At 34.1% G+C, this 24,652-nt stretch overlaps 1 protein-coding gene across 1 annotated transcript in view; it reads left to right on the top strand.

The window, feature by feature from the left end:
• Window positions 1-24,652, top strand: part of ARHGAP42 (Rho GTPase activating protein 42) — a 277,788-nt gene that overhangs the window by 196,595 nt on the left and 56,541 nt on the right. Inside the window, exons 6-11 of the mRNA XM_077766719.1 lie at window positions 2,292-2,402; window positions 10,474-10,578; window positions 12,671-12,800; window positions 19,576-19,676; window positions 21,550-21,659; window positions 24,019-24,097. Of these exons, the coding sequence (XP_077622845.1) occupies window positions 2,292-2,402; window positions 10,474-10,578; window positions 12,671-12,800; window positions 19,576-19,676; window positions 21,550-21,659; window positions 24,019-24,097 (636 nt within the window). The remainder of the gene's footprint in view (window positions 1-2,291; window positions 2,403-10,473; window positions 10,579-12,670; window positions 12,801-19,575; window positions 19,677-21,549; window positions 21,660-24,018; window positions 24,098-24,652) is intronic.

Below are 24,652 nucleotides of genomic sequence, written 5' to 3'. Positions count from 1 at the left end.
AGAATATTATGAAAAACTCTGTGCCAACAAATTAGACAACCTGGAAGAAATGGATAGTCTTAGAACCATATAACCTACCAAAACTGATCCAGGAAGAAACAGAAAATTTGAACAAATTGATAAACAGCAAGTTGAATCAATAATCAAAAAATTCCCCAAACCAAAAGTCAGTACCAGGTGGCTTCACAGGCACATTCTACCAATCATTTAATGAAAGTTAATACTAATGAAAGTATTCCAAAAAGTGGAAGATAAGGAAAATTTTGGAATTCATTGTAGGAGCTCAGCATTACCCGGATACCAAAACCAGATAAAGACATCACACACAAAAAAGAGAACTATAGGCCAATATCTCTGATGAAGATAGATGTAAATATCATCAAGAAAATACTAGCAGACAGAATCTATCAATACACTAAAAAATCATTCACCACAACCACATGACATTTATTCCTGTGATGAAAGGGTGGTTCAGTATTCACAAATCAGTCAGCATGATACATCATATCAATAAGAGAAAGGATAAGAACCATATGATCATCCAGAAAAAAACATTTGACAAAGTTCAGTCTCCATTCATGGAAAAACTGTCTAGGGTTTAGAAGGATTTATTCAACATAGTACTGGAAGTCCTAACCATAGCAGTCAGGCAACAAAAAGAAATGAAAGACATCCAAATTGGTAAGGAAGAAGCAAAACTTTCATATATACAAGTGACATGATAGTCTATATTGAAAACCCAAAAGATGCCCCCAAACAATTGCTAGAACTGATAAACGAACTGAGTAAAGTTGCAGGAAGGAAAATCAGAGTACAGAAACCTGTTGCATTTCTACACAACAATAATGAAGAAGCAGAAAGAGAAATTAAAGAAACAGCCCCATTCACAATTGCATCAAAAATAATAACATACCTAGGAAAAAACCTGACCAAAGAGGTTTTTACTCTGAAAATTAAAAACACTGATGAAAGAAATTTAAGATGATCAGAAAAAAGTGTAAAGACATTCCATGCTGATGGATTGGAAATATAAATAGTATTAAAATGTCTGTACTGCTCAAAGAAATCTACATATTCAGTGCAATCCCTATTAAAATACCACAAACATTTTTCACAGAGTTAGAAGTTTATTCCTAGGTATTTTATTCTTTTTGGTGCATTTATAAATGGGTTTATTTTCTTAATTGCTCTTTCTGGTGCTGGGTGATTAGTGTGTAGAAATACAACAGATTTCTGTACCTTGAGTTTGTATCCTGTGACATTACTGATTTCATTTATCAATTCTAGTATTTTTTTTTTGGTGGAGGTTGAAAGCGTCATTATGTAAAATTAGCATTGTTAAATGGCTCCACAAAGCAATTTTCTGTTCCCATATTATTGTTGGTGGATACTTAGTACTCCAGAGATCCCATTCTTTTCATTTGCTTTTTGTAATCTCAGCTGGCAGTTAGGAGTGCAAAACTGGAAAAGAAAAGTAAAATCATGGTTCTGCTAGTAAACCAAGGTCAGTTTTAAAGAGGACATCAGAAGATGATAGTGGGTATAGAGGAGGGCAATATCCAAAAAAAAAATTATCTCAATAACACTTTATCACACTTTATCAGTTAAACCTTGTTGCAGTTATAAATAATAAATGTGCATAGCATTGGTGTCATATCATTCTCTAGTTTATAACCACTGAATTATTTTTTGTCTCTGCTATGAGTATTCCCTTTCCAATAGTTTACCTAACGATGTGACTCTGCTGAATATTCTCAAATGATTCTCACTCAGTTAAAATACAAAAATTGTTATACAGCATCCAAGATTTTTTAAAGTGTGATGCCAGCCTTACTTTTAACCCTCCTGCCCTCCATTTTTACTCTGCAGCCAAACACTGTCAGTCTCTTCCATGCCTCTACTTTTTCATCTTTGACTGCCAGTTGTACATCTTAAGATTCAACTCATACCACCACCATTTTCCTCCTGAATTTAGTTTCTTTTCCTGTGATCCCATAGATTTTCATATACATTTAGATGCCTTTTTTATCTTTTTTGTACCGAATATTGTACACTTACTCCCCACTGCCCCTTTATACTCCATGATCTGTAAACTCTGGTGGGCAAGGACTATGTTTTCCTAGTCTCTGTATGCCTAAAACATAATAATAAAATTGCTATATTAAAACTTTTTGTAGCACTTAATTTTTAATAGAGATTTTGGAGTAGAATAGAATTTGAGGCCTTTTCTACATAAGAGCCATCAATAATTACTCTTTGTGTCACGATTTGCCTCTCTTTTTACTCCTTAGGCAGATACACAGATTGACCGAGAACATCAAAATTTTTATGAAGCATCACTAGAATATGTCTTTAAAATTCAAGAGGTTCAAGAAAAAAAGAAGTTTGAATTTGTTGAGCCGGTAAGTTTCAGTTTCCCTACATAAAAAATAGTCATTCCAACACATCCTATAAAAAAATGGTTTTTCAGTTGAAAATTGTGATTTTTTTTTTAAACAGAAGGGAAGGGAGAAATAGAGGAGAGCAAATAGGTAGAGTTCAGGGCACTATTAGGGCAATAGAACTATTCTATAGGTTACTGTAACAGTGGATACATGTCAAACCTACAGAATATACAAGGCAAAAGGTAAACCCTAACGTAAAATATGGATGTTCGTTAGTAATAATGTATCATTATTTGATTATCATTTGCAGTAAATGTACCATACTAATATGTTAATAATGGGGGTATGGGAGTGGAGGCTGAAGGAATATATGAGAGCTCTTTATATTCTCTACTCAATTTTTAAATAAACATAAAACTGCTCTTAAAATAGTTTATTAATAGAAAAATTAAAATTAAAAGAATTTACATTGTATATACCTATGTAAATATAGCTCACCACTAAACTTTTAGGTAAAAGGAAAAAATAAAAGGTTATATTTCATCCTTTGTTCCATTCCACTTCTTGCAAGTCTGGGATCTTCCTGACTTCCCTATGAAGTAATATAAAAAGTAATGGATTCCCTAATGTAAATTACATTATAGGAAAGAACAGGTAGCTGGTCTTTATAAGCTTACCTCATTTTTTTAGCATCCCCCCCCAAGTTCTACCATAATATGTTATAATGTCACCTGTGTAGGCATCTTCATAAAGCATCATCTGTGGTGAGTAAAGGTAAGTTCTATAAGTCAAGATGATCTTCCCTTAATATATAATGTCAATGCCCATGAGATGAGCAGTAGTTAAATACATAGGTAATCTAAAAAGATGATTTAGTCTATATTTTTCCTCCTATATCAGTTTTTTAAAAATATATTTATAATAAGAAATAAAATGTCTGTTCCTGTTTTAGTGGAGATGATATGGAAAAGAAAAATAAGACACATTTTAAAATATATTTGATGAAATTAATTTCTTGATGGGAAACCATCAATGATTTCTTAAGGATGATGGGAAAGAGGCAGAGCAGAGGCTGGGAAAAGTTCTTAGACCCTGCCTGGCTCCCAGCCACTTCTTCACTTCTCTCCCTTCAGCTGAAGCTACCTGACTCTTTCCTATTAACTGGGCATTTGGCAAGTTTACAAGCCTAAACCTTCAACCAGATAAATTTAAGGAACTGAAGACCATAACACAGGCTCAGGAATTTAATTTTTAACTTTTATTTGGGATTACAGTCTTAACTACAAATTCTGTTTGTCGGACAGCTAAGTCCGTAAATCCCTGAGAATGAGTTAGTAACCTCATATTTAGTAGATATTTTGGGGATCTTATTAAATTTTATATGACTTAAGGGACCTTCTGAAGCTTATCTATGGCTCATTGAGATCTAAGCAGCCTTACAACCCCTAGTCTGGGAAGATGACAAATACTGAAAATTCCTGTTCCCCTTCTCATTTAGCCCATCTCTTCACCCACCTCCCCTCCAGCAACCCTCAATTTGTTCTCTGCAGTTAAGAGACTCTTATGATTTGCCTTTCTCTCTGCTTTTATCTTATTTTGTTTTTTCTTCCCTTCCCCTATGTTCATCTATTTTCTTTCTTAAATTCTCCATATGATTGAAATCATATGGTATTTGTCTTTCTCTGACTGATTTCACCTAGCATAGCACACTCTAGATCTGCCCATCTTGTTGTAAATATATGTATACATACCACATCTTCTTTATCCATGTATCAGTCAGTGGACATTTGGGCTCTGTCCATAGTTTGGCTGTTGTTGGTAGTAATGCTGTAAACATTGGGGTGTATGTGCTCCTTTGAATCAGTATTTATTTATTTGGATAAATACTTAGTAGTGCAAGTGCTGGATTATAGGGTGGTTCCATTTTTAACTTTTTGAAGAACCTCCATACTGTTTTCCAGAGTGGTTGCACCGTTTGCAGTCCCACCAACAGTATATGAGGGCTCCCCTTTCTCTGCATCCTCACCAACTCCTGTTGTTTCTTGTGTTGTTAATTTCAGCCATCCTGACAGGTTTGAGGTGATATCTCATTGTGGTTTTGATTCATATTCCCCTGATAATGAGTGATGTTGAGAAGTTTTTAATGTGTCTTTTAACCTTTTGTATGTCTTCTTTGGAGAAATATCTATTCATGTCTTCTGCCCATTTCTTAAACTGGGTTATTTTTTGGGTGTTTGATAAGTTCTTTGTAGATTTTGGATACTAACCCTTTATCTGACATGTCATTTACAAACATCTTCTCCCATTCCACAAGTTGCATTTTAGTTTTGTTTATTGTTTCCTCTACTGTGCAAAAATGTTAAGTTACTATAGACCTAATGATAATATCAGAAGGAAGATTATCTGCTTTTGCACTGTGGTTGACTGTGGGTAACTAAACTACAGAAAGCAAAACCTTAGATAAGAGGATACCACTGTGTTAGAAATAAATATTCCTACAGTGTCATTATTTCATGGAAAAGCTGGTTCAAATACATAGAAGAACAGGGAGCATTTATGTTTTTTTATTAAACTATGTAATTGTTTTATAGGATACAGAAAATAAACTTTTTAAACTCAGTATTTATAAGTTATATAATTTTAATGGTCCCCCCCATTTATATATCTTACATAGAAGGTGATTATAGTTAACTGGTGATCTATAGACCTATGTTATCTAGTAGGGTAGCAAATAACCATGTATGGCTATCAAACATTCAAAATAAAAGTCTAGAATAAGATGGGCTGTAAATATGAAACACCTACTATATTACAAAGGTTTGGTACAAAAAAGTATATAAAATATCTCATTAAAATAGCTTTTCTATTGCTTAACTATTGACATGATAATCTATTGGATAAACTGTGTTAAATAAAACACTAAATTTCACTTGGTTTAAAGGTTTGTGGGTTTTTTATGTGTCTCCTAGGAGACTTAAATTTTCACATTGGTTTGCATTTATTCATATTATGTTTCTGTGAAACAGTGCTAAAAAAAAAAGTCCTTTCAGATTTGACAAGATGTATAAGTTCAGACTCTCTGTCTCAGAAATAATCAAACATTCTTTTTAAAATGACAAAAAATAAACCATTACGTGTAAACTAAAAATAATGTGTTTGAAACTCTGTCCTGAGTCTGCTAACTTTAATTTCAAATCTCATGCTAAAGAAAATTTCGCTTAATCTGCTTAATATGCTTTAGCTTTTTTGCTTATTATATCATGAAGTATACTAGAAAGTATATCCTGAGTTGTCTAAAGTTTGAGTAATTAAATAATTAAGTTACTAAATACTATATATTAAATTAAAGTCAGATAATATATAGTCCTGCAGTCCTAAAAGTAAAACCTTTTTGTGTTCTTTTTCAATGTGATAGGTTAGCTTTAATACACAACATTTAACTTAAGGTAAATTATAGTGAGCAAAAAGACAATGTCATTAATTTTTTCAAAATTTTTAGGCCTAGGGGTTAAATTTGCTAAAAACCTAAAAATAGTTATTCTGTAAAATTGAAACAATAAAGCCAAACTATCTTGAAATCTGCATTGGCCCTTGGATTTAGTTCTAGCTACTGCTACTGAAAATTTGCAATTTGCAAAAGGAGTTAGATAGTGAATGGAATTTTGGAAAAGTAAGAAAAATGTGTTGCATTGGTTTGGTTGGCTCATCACCTTGTACTTTGTTTTAGAAATCAGTTGCGTAAAGACCTTATCTAAATGTTGATGTTCTTTATTTTTTTATTTTTACTTTTGTGATTCAAGTTTTTATTTAAATTCCAATTAGTGAATATGCAGTGCAGTACTGCACAACATGAACACCCCGGTGATCCTCACCCATACACATTACCCAGTGCCCACTACAGGGGCCTCCCAATACCCATCACACACTGTCCCCCTACCAGCAACCCTCAGTTTGTTCTTTATAGGGAAGATCTATTTTTAACTTTCTGAGGGACCTCCATACTATTTTACAGAGTGTCTGCACCAGTTTAACATTCCCACCAACAGTGTAAGAGGGTTCCCCTTTGTTTGAATCCTCACCAGCACCTGTTGTTTTTTTGATTATATTCTTATATCCTTTCTTTTCCATTCAATAAATTCCTCTGAATATCTCAGCATTAAACTTAAAGCACTTAATAGTTATTTTGAGGCTATCATCTAAGATATTTATGTGTTTCCTCTGAGTAAAGAATAGCGGAAAGTACCAGTTTAATAACTCACAGGCTGGACACTTGTATTAGATGAAAATTAATGTCTTTGCCCTATGTTGCCAATCTTCTTGAAGGTTCCAGTGCCTAAATGTAGAGGTCTTATATTAGATTTGGATTTCTTTCAGTGCAGTATAGTATTCTGTGTATGTGAAGTGAAATTTTTTTTTTTTAAGTAGCCTTAATTGGGATGTAATTCACATATCGTACTATTCACTCATCTTAAGTTAATTGTTGTCAGTGGTGTGAAGTATGGTTCCAACATCATTCTTTTGTATATGTTTACCCAGTGGTCCAAGAAACATTTGCTGAAAAAACTATTCTTTATCCGATGAATGATCTTGGTGCCCTTGTTGAAAATAAGTTGACCTTAGATATGTGGGCTTGTTTCTAAATTCTCAATTCTTTTTCATTGATTTAATGTCTATAGTGGTGCCATATCACACTATATTGATTACCATTGCTTTGTATTAAGTTTTGAAATTGAGAAATGTGAGTTTAAATACTTTGTTCTTCTTTTTTAAGATTGTTTTGATGGTCTGGTTTCCTTGTAATTCCATATGAATTTTAGCATCAGCATGTCACTTCTATAAAGTGACTTTCTATAAAGAAGTCAGGTAGGCTTCTCATAGGGATTGCATTCGCTCTACACATTATTTGTGGAGTATTGCCATGTTAACAGTATTAACTCTTCTAATTAATGAACATGAAGTATTTGCCTTTTATCTAAACTTTCTTTAATTCCTTAAACAGTGTTTTATACTTTTCAAGTATATACTTTTCAAATTTATACTTAAAATTATTTCTTGGTATTTTATTCTTTTGAAACTATTATGAAAGAGATTCTTTAATTTCATTTTCAGATTGTTCAGTCCAACTATATAAAAATAAAGTTGATTTTTGTGTATTAATCTTGTATCCTGCAGCATTGCTGAACTTGTTTATCAGTTCTAGTAGTTTTGTTAATGGATTCCCTAAGATTTTCAGTGATTGACTTCTTAGGCAATAAGGAATGGATCACCGTATAAGAGCTTTACATCTCAGTTCTTCTCAATTTGAGCAACAGTCCTGCATCAGTCGCTTCAGGATTCTTCTCCTCACTCCATGCTAGCCCCAGCCCTTCTCACTTTTCTCTGTCATTCACAGTATCGGTGATAACTGTGAGGTCCGTAAGCTTGAAACCTGGTGATTAGTGGCATGGGGAATTATGATTTTTTTTCCTTTGCTCTCTTTCTTTTGCCAAATGATTATCTGTAAATGTAGTATCAACGTTTATATTTGGTCGGGTGTTTGGAGTGACAAACGGTTATTTGATTCTAAAACCCTTGGGAATAATAAAGTGCTATATAAGCTTTTGCTGGCGATAAAAGTGACTTAGTATTAAAGCCTAATCTGTTTCTTCAGTAGTTTTTACTAGTTGTTATTATTATTTTAAAGGTAAGGTTTACTTTAAGCTAAACTGAGACAGTAATCTTTCCCAAACCGCTCCACTCAATCAGACAGATTGAACACAGAAAACAGCATATAGGAAATGGAATTCTTAAAGATTTTTAGGCTGTCTTATTACGTTACCTTAATTTAGTCTCATGGAATTTGTTGAGGATAAAAATAAACTAGTATTTATTCAAGCCTTTAAAAGTTTGACTTTACTGCCATCCAGTGGCAGTTATTTCATACATGCGGTCTTTTTTAAATTTTCACAAAAGATGCTTCCAAAGTAGGTAACAAAAGGGAAAGATGGGTGGTTCTTTGTAGATAATTTCTTTGTACCTCACTCCAAATTGTTCTTTCCCTAGTGGGTGCTCAGCATGCATTGTCTGCTACTGAGCAAATCCGAATTCTGCTAGAAGATGCCAATAGATTTATTTATTTAGAAGGATCTTGGGGAATTTGGTATTTTATAGGAAGACTTACTTCAGATATTTTTATCTTCTTTATGAGTTTAATTAAATTCTGTATACTTAAGATAATATTAGAATAAAATTATAGAATAATAATAATAGAATAAAATTGGAATCTTCCTTGTATGGCATCTACTTAATAATAGTTTAATTGGAAACCAGTTATAGACATTAAAACATGAAATACATGTTTGAAATACCCCTTCAAACAACTTCATAAACTATTATTCAGATATTTAAAAGACTAGTTGTCTGTATACTTCTAAGAAAAAAGTATTTTCTTATTTGTCTTTGAAAACTTCTAAATCTGTATATCCAAATCTCAATTAATTAAACTTACTCTTAACCCTATTTTAAGATATAGTTCTTTTTAATTAGGCTGCAATGTGTGCACATATAAAATAATTTATATTTTAAATTATTGGATATTTCAGCAAACATATTGTAGCATCATTTCAGCGAAGGATAATCTATTGAATATTTAGTTTTGATAGTAATTATCTGCTGATATATAATTGACTGTGGAAAGTAATTCTAAAATTGGAAAACAGTATATTTTGACATCAAGAATTGTTAATCAAGAGGAGGAAAGTCTTTAAACATAACAACTTAAAACCAATTTGAAAGTATGTGCTTTCTGACATGAGCATAACTTTGTAAGAAGTTGACTTATTATAGGAAGAAAAGCATTATGTCCTTGTTTTCAGACAGAACCAGTAGTTATCTCTTGGAAATCATAACATATAAACCACTTGGTGCTTAAGCTGAATCCCCAGACATAGGAAATGGTGAGATGTTTAGTCACATATCAAAATTTCAGTGTTTCTTCCTTAGTGTAAAATAATAGCTTACAGACATAATATGCTATTTGAATTAAAAACAAACAAACAAACATGGGGCGCCTAGGTGGCTCAGTTGGTTAAGTGTCTGACTGCAGCTCAGGTCATGATCTCACAGTTCATTGATTCTAGCCCCGCATCAGGCTCTGTGCTGACAGTTCAGACAGAGCCTGGAGCCTGCTTCAACTTCTGTATCTCCCTTTCTTTCTGCCCTTCCCCTGCTCACACACACACTCTCTCTCTCAAAAACAAATAAACATTAAAAAATTATTAAAAAATCATTAGTCATTTCTCAAAAGTATTTTCTACCTTTATTGTAGGAAGAGATCAAATTGGTGAAGTTTGTTATAAAAATCCCAGTGAAAAAAATTAATAATTTTCAGTTATAATTACTCTGTATAAACAACCGTGTCCTGTAATGGAGAACTACTCTTGCTGTATGAATTAGACACTAATAAATAAACGGATGTGAGTTTGAGATTAGAAAGTTAGGATAATAGACATTGTAATTTCCTAAAGAGGATTTTACTCTAATTCTTTATATGAAAGATCTGTGTCCAGTTCCACGTTGTTGCTCAGCTCTTTTCTCTGTTTTCAGTTCTTCCTAATACTTGCTAAAATGTTGTCTACTTAATCCCCAAGTCAGTACTGCCACCTTGTGAAATTTTTCTTAATTTTATCTAGCCAAACTCTTATTCCTCCCCTTCGGTACTCCTTATCTCTAATTTACTAGTTTAGTCTTCCTCAAATCTGCACATTTTATCTCTCTGTTTGGGTTAGAAGCTCTTCTAAGGTACGAACTATGTCACTTTGGCCTTTATCCTAATGGTCCGTCCCTGATATTTTTTTCAATGCATTTGAATAGTAGGATAGTTAATAGAACAACTCTCCCTGTCACTGTTTACCAAAAATGAGTAAAAATTAGCTTTTGTGGTTTGTTTCACATTCATAACTCTAGTGTCTGCTTTGCCAAAGAAAGGGGGTTGAAAATTTATTAGGTTGAGGAGTTAGAATGAGATAGAATTTCCCAGTTTATTATGTTTAATGGTCATCTTTTTTAAAAACATATTTTCATAGTTTCTTACATTTCTCTGTTTTTGCAGCTTTTGTCATTCCTGCAGGGTTTATTTACTTTTTACCACGAGGGATACGAACTTGCCCAGGAATTTGCACCATATAAGCAACAGCTTCAGTTCAACTTGCAGAACGTAAGACTATAGCTGTTCTTATTGCTTCTCCTTAGTAAATCAGATGATGACAGAGAAACTAATTATAATCCAGCCAAACCTTGGAGTATGTCAAAAATTTACCAAATTTAGGAAAGCTGTTTAATAAATTTATTAAAACATTTTTTTCTAGCTCCTGGTTAAAAGTATACAAGGAATGAGCTAATCATATGTTAGAAAAACTTATGGTGGCCAATTTCATAGAAATAAATATTAGAGAGATTTACATAATAGATACTTGGAAAGTTGGAAACTTTTGTCTTTATCCAGTGTTCTCATTGCTTTACTTGGTGACCTCTGGCAAGTCTTATTTTCTGAAAGGCTAACATTTTTATGTTTGTGAAATTAAGAGTTTGTACTTAAGCACTGAAGGAATGCCCTTTTCTCCTCCGAAACTGTATGTAATATATATGATATTTTTATTTGAATTTGAATAATTAATGATTAATGAATTTGAATGTTTTTAAGCACTCATAATAATTGCTTTAAAGCTTAATTGAGAATTATATACAAACATCATATTTTTGTTAGTTTACTTTATAAGTTGTCTAATCCTTTTAATATCCAGTTTCTTAGTTATACAAATTCAGATTTGCAGATGCTAAACATCACTTACGTTAAAAAACATACAAAAAACTTATCCAGCCCATTCCTGCATTATTAACCTGACAGGAAAGTTCTAATTGTTGAGAATTTTGTATGAATGAAGTTATTTCTGAAACCCTAATAATCTAGTACTCTATAGCCAAAATAGTTTGGGAAGTTTTCACTTAGTTTTCTATAAAAAGCTTGTTTTTCACTGTTTATCTGATTCTTGCCATTGCGGAGATGTTCAGTAAATGGCACTATGCAGTTGGAGTGTCCCATGAGAAATAGTAATTGGATTTATCTTATTTGTATTTTGGGTTTTAGCTTTTTTTTTATCTAGATTTTTTAGCGGAATCAGTTTCACACGCAAGTCATTTCATTGTTTTTCAATATGGAATGCATTTGGACTTCTTTGTAAATACTAAAAGGGAAAATTATAAAGGCCAAAATATTTTTTTAAGATTCCTGCAATTCAAGAACAAGAGAGGAATGTAAAGAATTGTAAAATTTTCTGATCCTTATGTTTAAAAGAATTTGAAAAAAAAAGTTTAAAAAGCAGAAAAACTGGCAATTTAGAAAATTTTCCTAACTTGCTTTGGGTTTCAGTTCTTGTATTATGTGCCATAACAAATTTTAGAGTTGGGTAGTGATAATTTTTATATTTCCAAACATATTGCTTGCTTCCAAACACATTATTGAAATAATGTGGCCTGAATACAAAAGAGAGAGAAAGGCTTTATGCTTTCTATGTCTTACCTTAAGTAAATTTGCTGTAATGTGAGTAAAATATTTTTTGTAATAGAAGATGTTAGAACTAGGAAACCCACTCATTTTTATGAGTTAATTTATACACTGACCTCCTGATTATTATTTCAATATAATGCAACTTTTTAAAATGTTTACTTATTTTTGAGAGAGAAAGACACAGAGTGTGAGTAGGGGAGGGACAGAAATCAAAGGAGACACAGAATCTGAAACAGGCTCCAGACTCCTAGCTGTCAGTACAGAGCCCGATGCGGGGCTCCAACTCACAAACCGTGATATCATGACCTGAGTCATAAGTTGGACACTTAGCTGACTCAGCCAACCAGTAACCCTATAATGCACTTTTTTACCTTAGGTGTTAGTGAACATAAAACTCTGTTTCATAAATATATTTTTAAATGTTATGATTTGGCTGTTAAGGAAGATTGTTAGAGTAGGAAATGGGAATAAAGTAAACACATTCAGACACACACACACACACATTAAAAAAACAAACAAACATGCAGAAGCTCATTCAGGAAAGTTTCAATAAAGCAATTCAAAATCAGACCGTAGGACTCAACATATACGGTCAAAGATGTGGTGAATAGTGCTGAGACAGTCAGAGTTATCCTTTGCACCATTTGCAGCAATTTCACCATTTGTTTCAAAACTTTAGACTGGAAGTTCCTCAAAACTGGTAGGAAACAATGAATGAAATTGTTGTTTCTATTTACTTAAGACAAGGAATAATTTTGAAAGTACTCGACAAGAGGTAGAGCGGTTGATGCAAAGAATGAAATCTGCCAACCAAGATTACAGACCGCCGAGTCAGTGGACAATGGAAGGCTATCTTTATGTCCAGGAGAAACGTGAGTCACAAAGATGTAACTTAATGTCTCTTATAATTAAGATTCTGTTTCTGTGAGATTTGACTTGGTTAGTGTTTTTTCCTTCAAATAGGAAGACTACAATTCCTTACAGCTTTATCATATTTAGTCTGCTCTCCCACTACCACCATCAGAGTGAGGAAGTTTTTCCACATTTCGCCATCAGGATCTCCAAGTTGGCATATTATTGAACTTGGAACTTACAACCTTCACTGATGGTACGGTAACATGAGTTCAGTTTTAGAATTTAATTGTGACAGCTAATCTCAATTTAAAGTTTGATGAAAACTTGAAATTCACAGTCTTTATCAGTATGAATCATCCTGGTGACTATAATACTTTTCTCTTCCCACAGCATTATTTCATTTAATTCTATGCTCCGTCAGTTTTTAGGAGTAAAATTGGCAATTATGTAATGTCAGATTGGCACCTTTTACTTCCTGAGGTTAGTAAATAAGCATCAGACACAACAAGACACTATTATAATTGCCTCATACTAAGAAAGTTTTTCTCACAAAAATTAATAAAAACTCATCCAAACTTGTATAACTAGGGTTCTTTCTGCATGATGCTTGCATTGAGTAGAATGAGTTGGACCAAATTAACCGTTTCAAACCAGATATGCCAAAGCACCAGTCTCATACTGTTTGTGGTAAAGGAACAATTATTTTTATTATTATGCATCTGTCTTTGTAAAACTCAAAGTCACATGCTTGGATTTTGCAGTAATGCCAAATCACTGTACAAGTTTTGAAATACTTATTTTTGCTTTCTGTACTATTCTCATATATTGAGGCTCAAAAACCACATAGAGTAGCACTGCTCTGAGTTCTCCATATCAGTAGATGATAGATTAATGAACTTGTTTTGGTTAGTTAGTAAAATGTTATAGTTAAAAGGTTTGAGATGGGAAAGCTAGAGATTCTGGGTTGGCTGTGAAAGTTTTTGACATAATGCAATATGATTACTAAAATGCCAGCACATTTTATGGTTGACATTCTCACTCAGGTGATGCTCATTTGTCAGATAGCAGTGTATAAGCAAGTAATGATTGGCTTTAACAACTCAGCAAATATCTATTACTATATGGATTAGATGATAGTGTACTGCTTGCTCAGATCTGGATTTGAGGATTTTCTCTTTCATCGTGATCAACTTTGACCAGTGTGCTGCTTTTGAATGTCACAATAAATTTAATGACCTGCCTAGCTATTCTGTAATTAGATCATAATAAATTGTTTTCACCATAATTTCTTGGAAAAAAAAAAAACCCTAATTCATTGGTTACATGCAAGGTATATGGATTTAACTCAGGACACTAAAGAAATTTTTGAGTACTCGTTTTGAAAACCTCAGGTTGAGGGTCCATTGAGCTTACATTTTGCATCAATAAAATGTTTTGCTGAGCAAAAAAATGAATACATCTATCAATAGATAGAGAGGCTTGTACAAACATGCATGTGTTAGAGGAAGTGCCATCCTCTTGCTTAAAGATATTTCTTTATTCATTAAGACTCAATAATTTTGATGCCTTGAGTTTTTTGGATTTTGTTTTTATTCCCCAGTTGCTAAAATCCTTATGGAGACACAATATTTTGTCCTAAGAAAAGAAGCTGCATTACCTAGCTAAATTCTTTAGTACATTAATTTTCAAATGCATCATGTTTATTGTTATTTGCGAGTCCATCCCTTGGACAATGCTGTAGTTTACTTACTTGGTTTCCAGTTGTTGAACATTTGGGTCAGACTATAAGCATAGGCCCTTTAATAATTCGGGGACTGCATCAGTGGACAAAATTCAGTGTTTTGTGAAGCCATCTGATGTTGGTATCTTGTGTTTTACGATACATGACTTCCCCTCTGGGTCAGTCCTAGATTATTATAAAGCCCTTTTTGACATTAATCTTCCCTCTGAAATTTGTTATCCCTCTAATTGATGTCACCCACCTTCTTAGGCTAGAAACTGGAGATAATCACTTAACTCCTTAACTCTATTGTCTCCCTGTAACTTGGGGCCCACTCCTTCCATTTTATCTCCTTGATAACCTTTGAACCCACACCTTCTCTCATCTCCACCGTCTTGCAGTGGCCTCATAATTGCTCTCTTTCTGCCTTTAGGCTTGCCTGTCTATAATCCACCCTCTGCAGTGCTTTCTAGCACACCCCCTCTACAAGGCTGGCTTGTTGCGCTTCTCCTGTGATGACCCTTTAGTGGTGTGTGGCCTTTGAGACTTGCACAATTGGACTCTCCCACTTTCTTTCTTTACCATCTTCTCCTTTCATGTTGCTTTCCTGCTCCTAAGAAAATATCCTCTCATCATTCTCTGTATCTACCTGCATTGTTTTTACAGCTTTAGTGAATGAATTGCAAATATTTAAAATGTATAGTTTGATAAGTTTTGCCATATATATGCACCTGTGAAACCATGAAACCACTGTCAAGATAATGAACACGTTCATCACCTGCAAAAGTGCTCTTATGCCCCAATATAATTCCTCTCTTCTTTCTTTTCCTATTCAGCATCTCCCCACTTCCCATTGCCATTGCCTGGGTATTTTAAAAGAAAAAATGAATGGATTTATATCCCTTTGGAATTATTTTTGTTTAATTTATTTTGAGAGAGAGTGCACATGTGTGCTCATGAGTGGAGAGGGGCAGAGAGGGAGGGAGACAATCCCAAACAGGCTACAGCTGTCAGCCCAGAGCCCAACACAGGGCTCTAACTCACGAACTGTGAGTTTGTGACCTGAGCCAAAGTCAAGAGCCAGACGCTTAACCACCTGAGCCACCTAGGCACCCATGGAATTATTTTCATACAAGGGACAAATATCTATAGCCCTTTTCCCCTTTGTATATTTGAAAGCATTTATAAGAAAATCAGATCAGTTCACTAAAACCTATTGATTGTACTGTTGCTATATACTGAATGAATACATTCTATGGGGAATAGAAGATGAGATGAAGAATTTGGCTCCAGAGTCTTTATTCCATAGTGGAAGGCATAAGACAAGCTCATGCAATTAGCACCAGTGATCAATAGTAAATGTCAGAGCTGTAAATTGAGTGATGAATGGAGGTGGATATGATGGGGCAATAGTAGTAGATCATTGCAGTTTGGACACAAAGCCTCACTTTATCTAGAACTGTGGTTTTTAGCCACTTCTGGGCATACGTTAAATTGCATTCTAATGGACTTCATTTTAAACAGGAAGAGCATGAGTTCCAAAGTCAGAACTATGTGCAAATTCCATGCTTGCCACTTGTTGACTGGGTTATTCTGAACAATTTTCTGAGCTCAGTATTCTAATTTATAAAAGAAAAATACACATACCCATCCAGTAATAATGTTGCAAGAATGGACATAATGTATATAAAATGTCTCTATATCCACAGTACTGGTGGAGAGTACTTACCATGAACATGTACTATTCTGTGCAAGTTAGATCTATCTCATTAGATTCTTAAAACAACTGTTTTGTTTTATTATTCTGCTAAAAATTATTATTATTCTGCTAAAAATAGCAACTCTGATCACTTGCCCTATTGATGGAGAAAGTAGTGCCATCTCCATCTCGTAGGCTATATTTTTTTACATGTAAAGTGCTCTTTATAATGTCTGACGTAACCTGCCTCTTCAGTGCAATAGGTAGTGCATCAGTCTTCTATAATGTCTGACCTTAGAAATATCTAGATAAAATGTTGTAGGTATTTAGTGAATGTTATTTCCTTCTATTCCACAAACATCATGTGAGCAACCTCAGATGATTACTGGGTAAGATAATTAAGCTTGTTTTATTTTGCAGCTGTAGAGATATAATAAATTTTTATTTTCCCAACTTTTTTAAGGACTTCAAAATTTCTTGTCTAGTAACAGCTGTTCTGGCCTAGTGCCAAGCAACTTTAAAGGAAGTAGCATGTGTGTACAACAAACTTGAAGATTAAATACACAAGGTTCTGTACTTAAGATGGAGGCAGGAAAAAAACAACCTAGGTCTAAAATGTCATCAGAGCATTACAGCAGCTTTATTTAAAAATTATTACTAATATTGCTCATAAATTGCTTCTTAAGTAATAAAGTCACTATAAATATTTTTATCCAGCCACTTTCGTCTAATCAACTCTAAGCCTTTAAGTATTTTAGACTGCATGTAACAGAATTATCAACAAGTATGCTTAAGTATTATAGTGTAAAATGGCCCTAAAGCAGAATTGAAGTTTATTGCAACAATCCTTTGTGATTACAAAGTGTATAGCTATAATTTTAAATCTGGAGTTGTTTAAGTATTTTAAAGCTAAACATGACACCAAGGGCACTATTATTACAGAAAAAACAATTCAAATGGCTCATGAAACACTTTTCTCAAGTGGTGTATTTTTACATTACAATTTCTTGCTTTTAAATATATGATTATAAAACCAAGGCAGCAATAATATTGTAGATAATTGTTGCTAGAAAGATTCAGGTCTTAAGCAGGATGGGAGCCTAGATGGAGAAGTTGTACAGAAAACAGACCCCATTTTCAACCCACTCAGCCCACTCCGGGAGGATAATTGGCTTCTCTGTGTGAAAACTGAAAGTCTTCTACCTTAGTCATGGAAATATTGACCTCACTGTGCATCCCTATTCCCTGGTGAAGCAGCAGCATCTAATTCCTTAAGGAGAATATAGGAGAATAATGTGGTATGCTATGGGAAAGAGTTGCACAGTATTTATAGGGGGGAAGATGAGCACTATACATATATAACTTTGTTTTAAAATGGAAAGTAAAAGTTATTTTTACTTTAAGGAGTTATTTGAGTTCACTTTTTTTCAGATTAGTGGTAAGAGGAAATAACTCCAAGTTCAGTGAAGTCTTAGAAAGATGAAAAATTAATTCCTTCATTCATTTGTCAAGTATTTATTGATAGACAACCAATATCTGGACATATTCTAAGGATTAACTTTATACTAGTAAAGGGCACCTGGGTGGCTCAGTTGGTTGAGCATCTGATTATTTTGGCTCATGATCCCAGGGTTGTGGGATCCAGGCCTGTGTCAGGCTTAGTGCTGAGTGTGGAGTCTGCTTGGGATTCAGTCTCTCTCTTCTCTTCTCTCTCTCTCTCTCTCTCTTTCTCTCTCTCTGTCTCTCTGCCCCTCTCCCTGGCTCATGTGTGCACTCCCTGTGTCTCTCTCAAAAAGAAAAAGTGTATACTAGTGAGCAGAACATCACATGTTCCTGCTCCATAGAGCTTTAGAGTCTAGTGGCAGAAACAAACAATAAATATAATAAATTCATAAAATTTATCATGTTTTAGATAGTGATAACTACTAAGAAGAAAATAAATCAAGAAAGAAATAAGAAATTTCAAGGTAAGAGTGTTGAGATGTTAGAAACCTCAGCAGGAAAAGCCATGTTATAAAGGTGTCATTTAGGAAAAGATGTAGAGGAAGTGACAATGCAAGCCATGCAGATAACTGAAGGAAAAATAGTCCAGGCTGGAAGAACAGGGTGCCCTGCAACAGAAGTGCATTCCCTGTGTTCAAGAATCAGCAAGGGGGCAATGTAGCTAAAGCAGAGTATATAAGGCAGAAGGTAGTAAGATGTGAGGCCAGATCAGTAATGAGGGGTCAGATCATGTGGGGCCATTGTGTATAGTAATAGGCTCTTCGATTTTTTAAGTCCTTGTTGAACTGTTCATACTTTTAGTATTTATTTACTTTTGAGAGACAGACAGACAGGCAGACAGCATGAGTGGGGAAGGGGAAGAGAAAGAGGGAGATACAGAATCCCAAGCAGGCTCCAGGCTCTGATCTCTCAGCACTGAGCCTGGCACAGAGCTTGAACTCACAAATCGTGAGATCGTGACTGAGCCAAAGTTGGATGCTTAACCCACTGAGCCGCCCAGGCGCCCCAGCTCTTTGGTTTTTACCTGAAGTGAAGTGGGAAACCACTGGAGGGTTTTAAACAAAGTGGATGAAATGGCCTGACTAAAGTTTTAGTAGAGTTTTTGGCAGTTTTAAGAATAAAGGACAAGGCATACTGATACACTCCAAATAGCTGCCGAAGAAAGTCTAAATACCTTTATAAAACTGGCAAAGAAAATGCTAAAAGCTCTAGTGTGAGCGTACATTGAATTGGAGAATTCGAATGGGCTTTTATGACTAGTAGGTAGCTTTTGTATTTGATTGCAAACAGTTGAGGTTTGGTGCTTTCAGACATCATTAAAAGTTACGCAATCTTTTCTCATGTAATGCAGGACTTTTTTTGTCTGTTGCTTTTTATATTTTGTTAAGATTTTAAGTAAAACAATCTCTGGAGAAGAAAGATCTGGAATAAAAATAATACCTACCCCCCTCCCAAAAAAAAAAAAAAAAAAAAAAAAAAAAAAGACAAAAAAAAAAAAAAAAAAAAAAAAAGAATAAAGGACAAGGATAGAAATAAGGACATGAGTTCTAGTAACTCCAGCTCTTCCTCATTGTTCCCACCTCTTTGGAATGTAAGATATGTCATTTTTACTGCGATAACTGAAATTCAGATCTAAAGTAACTCTTGAGTTACAGAGGAGTATCAGTGCTACAAGTAGAGCCATGCTGTTTGGTTGCAAGACACTTTACCCTCTACCACTCTTTCCCTACACTGGCCTTTCTCACAGTAAATATTCTAAACTTGCATGGCCTGTGGAGACACTCAGTTGTGTATCATAGCATCAAAAATTGTACAAACTTAGACACAAATCATTTATTAACAATCTGTAATGTTTGTTTCCTTACATCAGGACCACTTGGTTTTACATGGATTAAACATTATTGTACATATGATAAGGGAAGTAAAACGTTTACAATGAGTGTTTCAGAAATGAAATCCAGTGGGAAAATGGTGAGTTTTCTTTTTTTTTTTAGCTGTGTTTATTAGTTAAGTAATGGAAACAAAACAAAACAAAATCACATGTGCTTGCTTTTCTAATAAACATGTAAATAATTTTTAAAAATCGAAAAGTCAAAAAAGTCTTCTCAAAGCTCCATGATCTTGATGACTTGAAAAGAATGGCCAGGATTTTCCTTCGTCTTCTTGTGGAATGTTTATAAGCAGTGGAGTTCAATGTAGGGATCTTTCAGGAGACCACAGAGGTGTCCACCCACATCCCTGGCAGCAGAGTTGTTTGTGGCTGGCAGCCCAGTAGAGACTGTTGGTGGCTGGACCAGGCTCAAGGACTCTGCATCTTTCCTCCAGGTGACCTCTGTGGGAGGCTGCCTTTTGCCCCTACATGCCACTTCCTCTTTGAAACTGTGTGCTGTTTACTGAAATGCTGGCCAGCAAAGTTTCTCAGAAGAAATCAATTGATGCCTATTTGCTCCAAAAATAAATTGGTCACTGAATGTCTCGCATGGCTAGTGAACAATATAGAACAAAGTGTGCTTTATATAAGGAAGTGCTACTGCTACAGAGTGCAACACCTTTATTGTATATAAGGTATAATCTTTTTGTGAGTTATGACATGAATATGGCAAGTGACTGAACTTAAGAATTAGATAATTAGGCCCATATCATCTAAGAATCCTAGAGCTGAGAGTTACCCTAAGGATTATTTAATCTAGCCTTATTTTACAAGATTAGAAAATCAAGGTAAGTGACTCACCTGGCTAACTTGTGGTATAGATCATAGCAGAGGTCAGTGTTGATCGAACTTAGATATATACTCAAATACATCAGCTGAAACTTATTGTACTTGGGCATTCAGTAGAGTCTAATAATTCAAATGGAGAGACAGAATATAAAGGAGAACATACCAGAGCAAAAGTAACCTTCAATTCCTACCATCATGAGAAGTTAAGTGCTATAATCATGCTAGTTTGTACTTTAAAGATTTCATAAGAAAAGATGTTGCCTGAAAGCCAGCTTATGTGACAGTCAATGAGCTGTTAACAAGTATACCAAACCAAACTTCTGTTAATAAATAAATCTATGATCTTTGTAACCAAAGATAGTAGAATTAACCAGACATTAGGTAAATATTTCCCTTAAGGTGACTGGTGTCTCAGATATATAGAAGAGAATTCTTACGGTTTTGGCTTGTGTTGGATCTTTTCCAAAGGATTATAGTTTCACTAGTAGAGTAGCAATTATCAGCGGTGCAGTCATGAGTTGTGTATGACAGCTGTACATTTATACCAAGTAAATACTAGAAATGTGTTACTTTGGTAGCTCTCTTGAGACTTTGAGCCAATGATCATTTAATACTATAAGACTCTAAATACACACCCACATGTTCACACATACTTGCTCGTATGCACACACACAGAGAAACAGTACTAATCTCTTAGCAACCTAGGGCATTTGATTTAGGGCAACAGTGTTGTATCCTGACAAGCATTTTGTATATCTAATTGTGATATTAAGGTAACTATGATGTCATACCTTTTGTAAATCTGAAGTCCTGAACAATGTACATTGTAGTGCTATTTAACATAAGTACATATGTTTAAGATCACTAGACAGGCATGCCACAAAATTCTTTAAGTAAAATGAGTATATGTGATTAACTTATTGAAAAACAATTTGTATTATAATTGAGCAGTTAGCATGAGGCAAAAAGTCTGCAGAGGACAGGATGTGATTATGACTTTTATATATAACCTAAGTTAACATTTTTTAATTAACATTTTAATGCAAGCAACCTTAGATAGCATATTTAATATTTTTCATTTGCCTTGATCATCACATCAATAATGTGTTCCCTTTCTTGTTTCAGAATGGCCTTGTTACTGGTTCACCAGAAATGTTTAAATTGAAATCTTGTATCCGACGAAAGACAGATTCAATTGACAAACGATTCTGCTTTGACATAGAAGTAGTTGAAAGGTTTGAGGTTTTCTTTTTACTTTATATTATTAATAAGCTAAAATATTTGTTTCTGTGTTTAGATATAAGTATGAAACAGTATACAAGTACTTGTATTTCAGTCTTTAAAAACAGTGTGCATGTTTATTTCATTCTTTTATGTGTTTATTCAACAAATATATATTGCATAATGCTCTCAAAAAAATCAGACACAGAATGCTAGCAAAAAGCAACATCACTTAAAGAAGAACTTGGGAAATCAACATGAATAACATTAGGGGATTTGTGGTAGACTTGAGTTCCCATCACTATGAATGATCCTGACAACATTGTTCACCATGCCTGGGTAAGCCTTTTTGTGGACTTTTGAAGCCTGGTAGCCTTGCTTCCTAGGAATAATAAGACATAGCTGGGAATCCCATTAGTTTCCTTCAGCCAGTGAAATTCAGTGCCTGCTCTGTGCAGAGCACTGTTCTGGACATTCTTAACCTTGGGGCATTGGTACAGATATAAATGTTGCACATGTGAGTTTATAACCTAGGGGGGATATTTAGCTCTACGTTTTGTTGTTGTTGTTGTTGTTGTTTTTCTCTTCTTGTATCAATACAGGAAGAACAGAAACTAAATAAGGGCAGGTATATTTCTTGATCTCTGTTCTATTCCATGATCTATTTTTCTTCCCCTGCATTGCTACCATTCTTATCTGAATACTCTAGCTTTGTGTGTATGCACTATATAAAATGCTTACTCTATATAATCTTATAAACTATAGTTTACATATATGTCGCTTATAACTACCTACTAGGGCAAGGCCCCCATTTTTTATGCTTCTTTAAAACTGTATTAAATATTTTGGCCCTATGTTCTTACATTTTATGGATCTACTGATTAAGTTTCCCTTTGTTTCCACAAAAGTCCTTTGGAGTTTTGACTTGGGGTAGCATTGAAGTTATTAATTAATTGATGGACAGTTGAACTCTCTTTGAACAATTTACATTTTTTAGTTATTCTTGAGTGTCTTCATTTTATTGCAATTTTGAAAAGAATTCATTAGTATATATTTTTCCTAAATGTTTGACGCTCCTGTATGGAAAGGCTGTTAATTTTTTTAATATATCACTATATATCCAGCATAGCTGTTCAGCTCCCTATTGGTTTAATAGTTTTGTGGTAGGAACCTCTGGATTTTCTATGTAGACAAATACAAAAATGCTAGTGATTTTTCTTTATTTCAGCAGCATTTTTTAGTTCTGTAACCATGGGGCATACTCTTAAATTCTGATTTAGTTTGCTTATCTGTAAGGATAATAAGTACCCACCTCAAAGGGTTCCTATGAGGATAAAATGAAATGAGAAAGGTAGCTTTTATAACATAGTACCTGGCATATAATAAACAGCCAACAAATATTGATTATTATTTTATTATTTCTGTTTATACTGGCTTAGATTTTTTAAGATCAAGTGATCTCGATCTTCACGTATATTTTTCCTTTTCCTGTCATTCTAATGATCTGTTTTCCTGTTTACAAAAGGGATAATATGCCTTCATCACATTTGTAAGTCATACTGATTTTTAATCATACAATATTGAAGTGAAATTTCCTCTGCAACATATCTCTTCACAGAACCCTTTAATTTCTTTTCAAATTTATTTTCTGGATAATTTGCATAGTTAGCTAGGTCAATTTTACTATTTCAGAATTTCCTGTCTTTTTCTTTCTTATATTGCTTTCTTCCTTCCCTTTGCTCACTCTTTCTCTCTTAAACTACATCCTCAAGTTAACTATTTCAGAATGGGTACATGAGAAAATTGTTTCTAATTAATTAATTTTAATATTGTGATCATGGTATAGATAAACACTTTGGTTTTAGTGTCTTCTTAATAATTGTCTAGGTATGATATGAAACTTCTCATATTACTATATACTCATTGTAATTATTTTCAGTGGCTAGATTGTACCATATTGGGGTCATAATCTTAATCATTCTCATATTGTAGAATGTTAGGTCATGCTTTTTGGCCATTTCATGGGAAATAGTTTGAAACTGGCTTCCTTCAGGCAGTCATACCTAAACCAATGATTTTATTACCTGCAACCATTAGAATTATGTGTGTGTGGGTCTGTGTGTGTGTGTGGGGGGGGTGTCTATGTGTGTGTGTATGTTCCCACAGTGATTTTTCTGAAAGGAAAGTCAGTCTTTTTCTTTTCATTTTTTAAATTCTGTTTTTCTTCTCTTTTCTTTTTTCCCCCCTCTTTTCACTTTTTCTTTCCTTCTTTTTCTTAAAATTTCACCTTCAGCTTATAAAACACACAAAAATAATAAATGTGTGAAGACATAACAGAAATAATTAAATATATAAAACATTTATTTTTAATAGGCATGGAATCATCACATTGCAGGCATTCTCAGAAGCTAATCGGAAACTCTGGCTCGAAGCCATGGATGGGAAAGAACCAGTAAGAATTTAGATTTTATTCTTCTAGGGGCACCTGAAGTGTCCAACTTCAGCTCAGGTCATGATCTCGTGGATCATGGGTTTGAGCCCTGTGTTGGGCTCTGTGCTGACAGCTCAGAGCCTAGAGACAGCTTCAGATTGTGTCTCCCTCTCTCTCTTTCTCTGTCCCTCCCTGACTCATGCTCTGTCTCTTTGTCTCTCAAATAAATAAATAATTGTTAAAAAATTTAGAATTTATGTTCTAATTACAGAGTACGTCTGGATTTTTTTATGTGTGTCGTATATATGAAAATATTAATACAGCAAATCAGAAGAGTAGAGACCCTTACTATTTTACTAGTGTTGTCTCACTCACTGGCACATAACACCAACTTTCTAATTTATTTCTCAGGGGAACTTCCAGGACTAATTTAAAATCCTAAAATTACTTTTTAACAAATTACTTACCATGAATTTGGCTATGCTGATTTGATTATTTTATTCAGTTAATAATTAAGTCCCCAGTCTTTGCAAGGCCTGTGCTAGGCTTTATGATCAGTGTGATGAGCAGAGGTTT

Source organism: Crocuta crocuta, unplaced genomic scaffold (assembly GCF_008692635.1).
Source record: "Crocuta crocuta isolate KB4526 unplaced genomic scaffold, BGI_CrCroc_1.0 scaffold105, whole genome shotgun sequence".
In the NCBI taxonomy this organism is placed as follows: Eukaryota; Metazoa; Chordata; class Mammalia; order Carnivora; family Hyaenidae; genus Crocuta; species Crocuta crocuta.
This window is presented reverse-complemented; position numbering and strand designations above follow the sequence as displayed.